This window comes from Oryzias latipes, chromosome 3 (assembly GCF_002234675.1).
Source record: "Oryzias latipes chromosome 3, ASM223467v1".
Lineage (NCBI taxonomy): Eukaryota > Metazoa > Chordata > Actinopteri > Beloniformes > Adrianichthyidae > Oryzias > Oryzias latipes.
This window is the reverse complement of record NC_019861.2, coordinates 24713311-24724135: the sequence shown is the minus strand read 5'-3', so window position 1 is coordinate 24724135 and position 10825 is coordinate 24713311. Positions and strand designations below refer to the sequence as shown.

Here is a 10825-nt window from a genome sequence, read left to right as displayed (position 1 = left end):
CAATGCATTATGGATAGTGTAGTTAAATAATTTGACTATTTGATTCACAATAATTTAGCTATTTTTATTTAGACCTCTTTTTTAAGTTTTGAGTATAAAGCTGAATATTGGAAAAAAATATGTATCAATGTCATTGCCATCTAAATATTTACTTTTTTGTACTTTCTTGAAATCTAAAGTTTTTTTTTTTACTTCTATTATTTTTTTTATTTTTTTTTGTAATTATTCATATTCGATTATTATTTGTTATCTGATAACGATGATCATTTTTCACCTCTTTATTTGGACTTTATACAGCTTTTGTTTAAATCACTTTTCAACAACCCTGATATCTTTTTTTTTCTTTTTTTTTTTGTCTAACATTATAAATAAACATTTTCTAATTTGAGAACTACTCAAAAATTTATTTATTTATTCGTTTATTTACTTTTTTAAACCGTTGTGTTAGTTAATTTTGGGATTGTTAGATTCCTCGTTGACTTTAGAGACATGGATGTGAATCGTTCGGTTACAGCACTGAAAGTCGGATTCCTTTTCTGTCCCATCAGCCTTCTGCATCCGTCGCTTTTCCCTTCAGCGCTTCAGAACTTTTCCGCCTGCCTCACGGGCCCGTCTCTCCTCCCACACTGAGTGGACGGCAGGACGTTAACTGCGCCCTGCAGTCTCCGGTGATCATTCGTCGTCAGCCATGTTGGTGTGACACACTGAGCTGTCAGCAACAGGTTCTCAGACTTTTAATGAGGCCAAAACTCAACGATTCTAGAACGGTTCTCCATTTTTATTGGATACTAAACTTCACAGTGTGTCTTGGAAACCGTCCAGAAGTGGTGGAGGATCATTTCGGGTCACTTTAAAGCTCGGACGTTTGTGTTTTCGCCCCTTTACTGTGGCAAATGAGGTATGTAGGCGAGAACTGCTTGCTTATCTAAGCACGAGTGTACGTTTCATGTAGTCATTTGAAAGTTTCTGTTGACTCGCTTTTAATCGTCCGAGATGTTTTAGCTCAGTTCCGTTGTGATGTTTTTGTTTGTGGTCCACTTTTCGCGCGACCACATCATCATCATCATGTGAGTTAAAATGTGTCTTTGAGGCGGTGATGCTCCTTGAACCGAGCTGGGACGGCAGTTAGGTTTAGCTAGTAGCTGTGCTCTGCTCTGTTGATAGTCATCCTTCGTGGACACCCCTCACTGAGTTGTTAATGGATGCGTCTGTAAGGAATCGCTTTTTGAGGGAAAGGTTTTCAAAGGCAGACTGGCCGGTAAGTCCTAAATACCTTTCGGTTGAAACTAGTCTAGCAGGTTGCAGACATGTCTCAATGGCTGGTGACAAGTGATCGTGGAATGTGACCCTATCAGTTCAGCTATGGACAAACACACACAGAGCCCCAAGACGGTGTTTTAGGATGTTTTTATTGTTCTGTTTGGGGCTATTTCAGTCATTCAGTGATTTAATGAGAGCATCATTTCCATCCCGCTTGTGTTTCATTTCATCAGTAATATTCAAACTATAATTCATTTAGGAAAATGCTCCATTGCAGAAAATCATCCTTACAGTAAGCTAAATATTAGGCAAAAGCACATTCAAGGCTCATTTAAAACAACAGCCTTAAAGAATGAAATCAGTTATTTTTATAAACTAAAAAAAAAGACTTTCAGTTGTGACATTTGGTGTTTTGACACACCTAAAGCGTGATGCATATCACAGTGCTTCCTCCAGTTTTGACATATTCTTGCACATGTACAAATCAGTGTGGGTAAAGAGAAAGGTTAAATAAGGGAGAGGCCCTCCTCATCTCATAGGAAAAACAAATCGAAGCTCCAAAAAAACTCAACTAGTCAGGCCCAATCTGAAGCGCTCCACTCTCCAGAAGCAAGTGTCTGTGTTTTCATAGAGAATAAGCTAAAGACTCTTATTGGCAGCTGCTAATGAGGAAACAAAAGTAAACTTACAGTGAAGCATGATGAATTGAGTGAAGATTCAAACAGTCAGAAGAAAAAACAGGAGTCCCAGAGAAATGTGGTGAGAGTTGATGTCATTGGTGTGAGGTCAGTGAGCACAGCAGCGCTGAATCAATCATTTCTTAGAAAGAAAGAAGCGTGTTAGTCAGGCAGTGTTCTGCTAAGAAGGGTAAAGACAAGACCGACTACCCTTTTGGCTTTGTTTTTCCTTCCGAAGTATGAATATGTTGCAGTTTTGATGAAGTAATGTGAATGTCAAATTTGTACCAATTGCAGGAAACTCAGCATACAGGAAAACGGGATGGATTTACTGCTGGAAAGTGCTGCTTCTGCAGCTGACCGGGATCGGGGCCAGTTCAACTATTTATCAAACACTTTGCAGTGTTGTGTGTACACTGACTGAAAGACAGAGAGCTTTGCAGCCATTTAGCACGATACAAAGCAGACACCTAGCATGTTGTCCTCAAAGAAAAAACAATCAGCCATGAAAACAGCCTCTTATGGGTTGGAAGTGAGTTTGTTGCCCACTTAACAATTTAAGTTTCCATTTCATATTTGATTGAAAGAGTAAAAACTGTTTGATGTTTGTCTGGATAAGTTGTCTACAGTTGTTCCTTAATGTAAATATTTCTCTTGTTATTTAATGAGAAATTAGACTGTGGCTACCATTGCTCTGTTGTCCATGGAAACAGCTGTTCATAATATTTTTCTGAAGTGACTGATAGATTTCAGTCTTTCCAACTAAATTAATACATAGGTAAAATAAAATAAACATTCCTTTTTCATCACAAATGCTAAAACTCCAAAAGTAAAAATAGAATTTACAGTATTTTTATTTAAGATTTATACCAAACCACCATAATTGGAGGTGGTTGGAATTCAAGTTACTGTTAGTTGTCATAGCTGAGCTCATCCTTGTAAACATTTGCCCATCAGAAATCCACATATTAAAGATAAGCTCAGAATAAGTCCAAATGATGGCTGTCAGAAGGAGATTGATGTGTGACGTGTAAAGAAACGATGTTGGTTTGTTGAGGAAGACACGAACACCAGCTATTGTTGTCTTGGTGCATTGATTGCACGCTTTTGTTTATGCAAATTCTACATTTGTTGTATGAGGTGGGAGTAGGAGACCGACAGACAGAAAGCAAGGCAGAGAGGCCGTTTCTGACTCATCCTTGTTTAATGTGTCCGTGTGTGGATGTGGCTAAATGAAATCCTCAGCAGGTGAGAGCTGCTTCTGTGGAGAAGTGCTGATGGTAGAGAACCTGAAGCTCCAGAAATAACAGGCTCCACCTTACAACCAGACTTTATGGGATGCTCTGATTTCCTTTGTGCATCAGGTTATTAAAGCTGAAATTCATTGAAATGACAAGACAAAAAGATCTTTGGTCATATTAAGTTTATTGTCATTTTTTCAAATCAAACAGAAAATTGTGGGTGAAGCAGCTGAATTTGTTGGAGTGGGACATTTATCATGTTAATTAAGGCCTTTAGCATCATGTATAATCTAGATTCTCTGAGCAATACTCAGTCTGGTTTTAGGTTATTTCTTTTTCTTTTTTTTCCAATTGAAATTGCTATAAATGTGGCCCCTATGTCTGTATACCACTCCCTGCAGTTCAGAAGGGTTTTGATCACAGCTGCCCTCCAATGCTTTTCCGGTCTAGTTTGTCTGTTAAACGTCCTGCGTCATTGATAAATTACAAAGTTTTCATGTAATGTGGGGCCCTGGAAGCTGATAATTACCATGAATTTGCACTAGTGAGTTGATCATATTACACATAGGGAGCCTCCTTTGTTCATTTTGTAGGGCGAAGCTCCTCCCCGAGTTAGAACACGTACGCCTTAGAGTTTCAGGGAATGGTCAGCATGATTTCAGAAAGAATTTGCATTAGGTTTGCAAAGCTTGGTCTGCCATTATTGTCAGTTGGTCAGTGGGTTAGACAACTCAAAAACGACTCTGATTTTGTCTCCGGGAAGAAAGCTGCCAGTGGCTTTTCATTTATTCAAACGTTTTTGGAGGGTGACATATTAGGAGGTTACCTTTCCAGAAGTTCAAACTGTAAGTTTTTGGTTTTTTTTTAACATCCTTTCACCTTTACATGTTTAGCCTTCACATCCACAAATATTCTTTTCTCTGCTTTTTTTATAGCCCATATTAAGACAAATATAAAGAAATTACCATAAAGTTTTGACTTTTAAATTAGGAGATCTACTTAGAAACGTAAATAGGGTGGATACTGAAATAAACCTATGGAGCAAAAGCTCCCAGAGGGGCAAGAAAGCAGAGATGTTGGGCAGCATATGGCAGGCAGCAAATCAACACTGCCTTTCTGCTCGTGTGTGAGACCATCAGCCAGACCACAACAAACTGTTTGTCCTTCACCCACTTTTTCCCTAATTTTTTACCAGTGTTGCTTCCTAATAATCACTCACCAGTCTGCAATATCCACTTGCCATAATTAGAGGTCTACCTTCACCAGTTAGACATTTCCTCCCAGCTTCAAAGCTTTCCCTTGTCTCTAAAACACACAATCTTTTCCAGTCAGCTGATGTTTGACATGGAAATGCTTTGTGTTGCAGTGGGCAGGAAGGGCTGATATAAAAGACTGGAATTTCTCTCCTTTTCCCCGTTCATCTTATCATTTGACTCTCTCAGGCTGATGACAGAAACAGGGGACCAACTCATCAGTGACCAAGTTAGGAGAAAATTTTGAAAAACGTTTTTTCTTTTACTTACAAGGTGTAATATCTCAATTATGAAATTACTTTTTTTATGTTTTGTCTGTTTTTTTATCACTAGTTTTGATTGATTTAGAATCAAAATGAAGCCCAGTCCAACCATTTACATTTCATTTAGCCTTGGGAAGCACTTGCATACTACATTACAAGCAAACTCAAGACAAATCCCAATCATCCTTTAAAGCCAGAGTCATGTTAGCAAAACTTCACTGACAACATACATATAGACATCCAGCAGGTAGACAGTTTGTTTTTATCTTCAATTAAAGCAAGAATCAACTTATTATTCATATTTACAACCTCCATATGTATGCCGTCTTTTCATTGTTTTCAGCTTTTCTTAATTTACTCTTAATTACAATGAATCACTTCCCAGGAAATTATTCAACCTCTGGAAAAGATCATTGTGAAGAAAAACATTTTACTGTTGTAAATTAAATGGTTAAAAAAAACTGTTGAAAATAAAAGCAATCATAATAATATTTACTTCTTAGGATATGCTTTTTGCATTGGCCAACACAGCTTCAAAAAATGTTTTTCAATGTTTATGAAATACCAGTCTAACTGCAATTTCTGTTCACATGTGCATGTGACTCAACATGATTGACAAGGCATATCAAGTCATGTAATGCATCACAGCAGGTTATAACTCAAGCTTAGTTGTCGTTCATCCTCGTGCACAGCAAAGCTGTTAACTCAGATGTTTTCTAAAAGCATGCAGCGCAGCCCATTCCAGTTTATAGTGTTGGTTCCATTTCTAGTTTTTATCTTTTTTTCTGAAACAGTTTCATGTTACTAGAGATTTACAGCAGAAACTATTGGAACAATAGTCTGTTACTGGCAGAAAATCACACTTTAAGGTTTACATTTGAAAGGGCTGCTTTCCCGATAGATCATGAACGTGTTGGATAAGTGTGGGTTCAAAAAAGTATTTTCCTTTCATGTAAGTAAATAAATAAGATTAGGGCTGCACCATATGAGAAAAACTTGCGATATGGGCTATTAATGATCAATATTGTGATGACTATATAACTTGCAGTATATGAACAAATGGCTAAAGAATCAAAGAAATATAATTTCCATTTTACTGCAACAGTTTAATTTAAATAAAAGTCAACACAACTTAAGTTACAATCCAAATGACCCTCCGGAGGCGAACATCTAGCATAGCAGAGCTCCTTCCGATTGGTCAACAACAGGAAGGCGTTCATCTGATTGGTCAAATGCATAAATGGATTGTTTTGATTCATTAAATACATCAAGCCGTTATAAGATTGTTTTGGCACATTTAAGCTAACCATTTATTGCAATTTTTGCCGTCTTTTGCGATCTGCGTATTGCACAGCTTGATATCGCGATAATTATAAATTTGCAATTTATTGTGCAGGCCTAAATAAGATGTTACATGTTCTGGCATACAATTAAAAGAGAATGGAAAGTGGGCATATAAGAGAAGTTCTGCCATACCCGCTGCAATAAACACTGTAATCATCCGTGTTTTGTTCTAGATCATGTTAGTTTAATGCGCGGATAAGTCTCTTGCAGTAATCATAGCTTTAGCCCTCATGTGGAACTTGGAGTCCTTAAGGTTTTTTTTCTCTGTCTATATGTTTTTACATCTTCTCACACATGAGTGCTGACTGATTCCACATGTAGTCAAACCTCTAAAACTGTGTGTAATTAAACAAAGCATCTAAACAAAACTTTGCTGTGTTTTGTAGTTTTTTTGTTTAGAACGTGACAGATTTTAAATGCTCTAATTGCATTCTTGCTTGGCCTGTGTTGTAGGAACTATCACCGTGTGATTTCTGTAATTTACTTAATTATCATTGTTGCTACTTGTGTCTACATGAATTTGTGAGGAAGCAGTGGCCACTACTCCCCAAAAAAGGGCCTTTTTCAGATTTGTGCGCAGATAAAATTGTAATGTTTTGCCTGCAGAAATCATTTGACTGTGACCCACTCGCCTCTGTAAATGTGGGCTTGTTAGTTTAAAGAACAAGGCTTTTAGAAAACGTGTAGTTCACGTCTTGTTTATGGTGATGGGCGATGTTTGCTGTGAAATGAAAGATGAACTTTTAACACTGCAGGTCAATGCATTGAACGAGCTGTTGAGGACACTGCTGGTTTTTGGTTTAACTTTGCTGACTGTGTTTTACAGAGAAAAGCTACAAATTCTGAGGCTTTTAAATGGACAGATTGTTAGTTTTGCTTGTGTGGTGTTTGTGGGGTTTATCTCTTTCCACTATAGAGTGATTGTGAATTGCAGTGAAAACAGGCTCGGTGATTTGAAAGGTTTGGGAGGTGGCCAGACTCCTCCCCGGGGAGCAAAACAGGAGTAGTCCTGTTTATGACTGCTGACGGACCAGAATTGGTCTCTCTCTGTCTCTCTTTCTCCCTGTGTTCCCCTCCCTGATTCAGTCTCGCCCTGGTTCAGAGACGATGCTGTAACGTCTCAGCTGCAGCAATAACTGATGCCTGCACTGTGACTGTGCTTTGCAGATGGCTGTGAGTAGCTGCTGAGGAAACCACCAGGAGTTTGTCCACTTGCAAATATGAATGGTGAGTCCTCTGCACTTTCTTATGAATTAATAACTGAGGGCTGTGTGTTTTGTAGCAGGATGTGCAGAGAAAAAGAGAAACACACATGGCTTTTGATTTATTTATTTTTCTGTGAGCCGTCTTAATTTTCACTTTCACTTCACCAGTCAGTTAAAATTTTAGTTTTTAGTCTTTATAGGGCTTTGTTTGCTTTTTCAGTGGTATGACTAAAGTTTCTCCAATTGTTTGCTTCTAGGTGTCACCAATATGTGGGCAATCTCTCCAGAAGAGAGGGGCAAGCATGATCAGAAGTTTGACACTCTCTCGCCCTCAATGGGCTACATCACAGGTATGCATGTAAAAAACACAAGATCAACCATGACATTACTGATCACACTAATGTCAAAAGGTGTAGCCTTTGCCTTTGTTCTTATGGATTATATACAGGTTGCTATGACTAACAAACGCGTGTCAATACTAGGGGTGTGACGATACCCCGCCCCCGCCTCTGGTTCATCACCGCAGTGATCAAAAATCCCACACTGTCACAGCTCTAGTCAATACTTGTGTTATTTGTAAGCTTGCGGAAAATGGTGTTAACAGAAGGATGCTGGGAAGCAGGGGCAGGCATACTCCGCGCAAACAGTACCGCCCACAACTCAGAGGCGAATCTCTGATGAACAATGTTAGGTTGTTCGACTCCACTTTCTGTCTGCACGTATCTTCTTTAATTTGATTTGATTGATGGTCTTAACATGGTGCAACCACACGTGACCTCACAGCAAAAAGTCCATGGTTTGAATGCTGACTGGGACCCCCCTGTGTGGAGTTTGCATGTTCTCTTCGTGCATGCGTGGGTTTTCTTTGGGCACTCCAGGTTAATTGGTACCTCCAAGTGTCCTTAGGTGTGCATGTGTGGGAGTGATGGTGTGGCCTGCGACAGACTGGTGATCTGTACACCGCCTTCGCCCAACAGTAGCTGGGAGAGGCTCCAGCAACCCAGTGACCCCGAAAGGGATGTAGCGGGTTAAGAAAATGGATGGATGATGATCTGAACAAATAAACATGCAAACAAAAAATATGAGACATGGGGAAACATGTTTTACACCGCTATAGGATTTTCTGTTCAGGCATTTATAAATAAATAGTTCTCAAATTTCAAAAGGAGAACTCTACTTTTATTTTCCTCATTGCTTTTTTCTTTTCTCTGTAGGAGAACAGGCTAGAACGTTTTTCCTCCAGTCTGGTCTACCTGCTCAAGTTCTGGCTGAGATTTGGTGAGAATACTTTCATTTTTAAGAAACATTTATGTGCTCAGTTACTTGCTCACATTTAATTTTTTCTTTACTCTATCGTTTTGCTGACCTTTTTCCCCCCACTATCATGTTTTTTCTGTGACATGCAGGGCCCTGGCTGATTTGAATAAAGATGGTAAAATGGACAGATTGGAGTTTTCCATTGCTATGAAGCTCATAAAACTGAAACTTCAGGGCACACCACTTCCTTCAACACTACCAATCATCATGAAGCAGACTCCAGTTTCGCTTTCCGGCCTTAATAACCCCAACCCTGCCTATGGTATGTTGTAATTGAGGCTAGTGAACAATTCACTGTGTGGTCACAGAGCTTAGTTTGGATGTGACTAAAATGTGTCCTTTTTTTTCTTCAGTGACCCAATCATTTAACACACATTCACCAGTAGAATCTTCGGATATTTTAGGCAAATAGGGGTGACAGTGTCATCAACTAATTTTAATTTTGGTTTGCTGTCATAGGTATGGGTCCAATGACCATAATTAACGGCCCTGTAATAACTCCCATCCCCATGTCGAACCCTGGACTCTCCCAGATACCTGGTCTCAGCACTCCACTATTGAATGGTACCATTCTTCAACCAATGCCGGTTGGAGCCTTGACTACTGGTATTTGTGACTCTCATTTCATTTTTTTTTTATACTAACCTGTTAAAATGCCTGTGTAATGCTCTGAAAATCAATTCAGATGTTGTGTATTTGTAACAAAGATGTTGAAGGTTGCTTTGTGTTTTCTGAATGTATCATTGAGACTGATGTGGAGCAAAGAATAGGCCAGTTTTAGGGAGACTGAAACCTACAGAACAGTGGAAAAAAAGTTGTTTGATTTTAGCTGCAAAAATTGGCATTGAAGCTCCTTCCTATAGGGGGTTCATTTGGTTTGAAAGGTAATTTTGATTTTGTTGTCGCAGTTGCTGATCTGCTTCTCAAGCCTGTTTAACCAGCTTCCCTAAAATTTGCACCGTCATTGTGCAGCTGATAAAAAACAGCCGTGATTTGCTGACACTCATGCTTAAAAGAGCTATGCTACCTTCTAAAAGGTTTTTTTTTATTAGGCGAGGATCTTATAAAAAGTCAAACATTTCCACTTTACTTTTTTCAGAGTTGTCTTAAATGATTTGAGTGACAAACAGTAAAACTCTTAAAAGATGGGTGGAAAAAGAGTCTGAGTAGTTTGAGTAGTTAAAATAAAAGGGAATCTATCATTTAGTCACCACTTTCCTAGTTATTTAATCAGTCTGACCATTTCTGATCCTGTTCATTCAATGGACTACAAACCATTGTTTCATGGAGCCTCTACAGGTCTTCGTTTTTATCTAGGACATAGAAAAAGCAATACTTTGATTTAATATAAGTGTCATTAAGCATTTTAATAAAAAGTAGAGAACCTTAAAGGTGTTGCAGTTTCCTGTAGAATGATCTGTAATAACTTGTGTGTGTAATTCAGGCCTACCTCTAATTGGAATCAACGCCTCATCACCGCTGGACCTGGCATCTAGCAGGTAAAATGCTAACACAGAACTCCTGAAGCAGATTCTATCATTGGTTTGGTTTAATCTGCTATGAGCTCTTCTTCATCATCATCTTCTCCACTGATGAAGTTCCTCATGTCTGCTGTTCCTAGTGACTGGGCTGTTCCACAATCCTCTCGGCTAAAGTACAGACAGCAGTTCAACATTTTGGATAAGCAGATGAAAGGATATCTCTCTGGTACGAAACCCTGCACGGACAGTGAACAGTTCACACACAAAGCACAGCATTGTGGGGCAAACAGGCGTGGATGCCGTCACAGATTTCATTATAGTCCACTCCCACTTTTGTGTGTTGGTTCATAAAGCCTGGCACACAAGCCTCAGTGAACTCAAAGCAGGAGCTGGCTTTATTGGTGGGTGTGTTCTGACTCGGGAGGTTTCTTAGCACACAGAGCCGGGTTTGTATCTGCCTTCTTGTTCAGTGAGCCTTGTTGGGCCCGTTTCCCTCCAGAAAAAAGAAAAAAAAGCACGAGTAAATAAATGACAAAAGAACAAGTACACACACGCTTTGGCACTCATTCACTTCAGCTCGAATTGATTTACCCCCTACTGTCAAATAGCTTTTTTCGTCTTTTACATTTGAGAAATCACACAGCTTCTTTTTCTGTTAATGTGGTTATGCTGTTTTTATGTATTTTGTAGTTACTTTTGCTTTAACAGTCTTGTTTTTTCACTGGTCTGCTGTATGGCTACACTCATTCAAGATCAGCTTGAAATATCTTGCAGGGATGCGTGA

The 10825-nt window shown here is 39.0% G+C and overlaps 1 protein-coding gene across 3 annotated transcripts in view; it reads left to right on the top strand.

Moving 5' to 3' along the window:
• The first annotated feature begins 561 nt into the window (after positions 1 to 561).
• Positions 562 to 10825, top strand: part of LOC101168855 (intersectin-2) — a 29991-nt gene continuing 19727 nt past the window's right edge. The window contains exons 1-8 of one of the 3 annotated variants that reach the window (XM_004067378.4): positions 562 to 898; positions 7125 to 7265; positions 7501 to 7593; positions 8458 to 8521; positions 8650 to 8822; positions 9020 to 9166; positions 10005 to 10059; positions 10182 to 10267. In XM_004067378.4, the coding sequence (XP_004067426.1) occupies positions 7259 to 7265; positions 7501 to 7593; positions 8458 to 8521; positions 8650 to 8822; positions 9020 to 9166; positions 10005 to 10059; positions 10182 to 10267 (625 nt within the window). In that variant the 5' untranslated portion in view covers positions 562 to 898; positions 7125 to 7258. Of the gene's footprint in view, positions 899 to 963; positions 1259 to 7124; positions 7266 to 7500; positions 7594 to 8457; positions 8522 to 8649; positions 8823 to 9019; positions 9167 to 10004; positions 10060 to 10181; positions 10268 to 10825 lie in introns of those variants that run through there. The other 2 variants (XM_011492422.3, XM_020699591.2) reach the window with 2 other exon arrangements.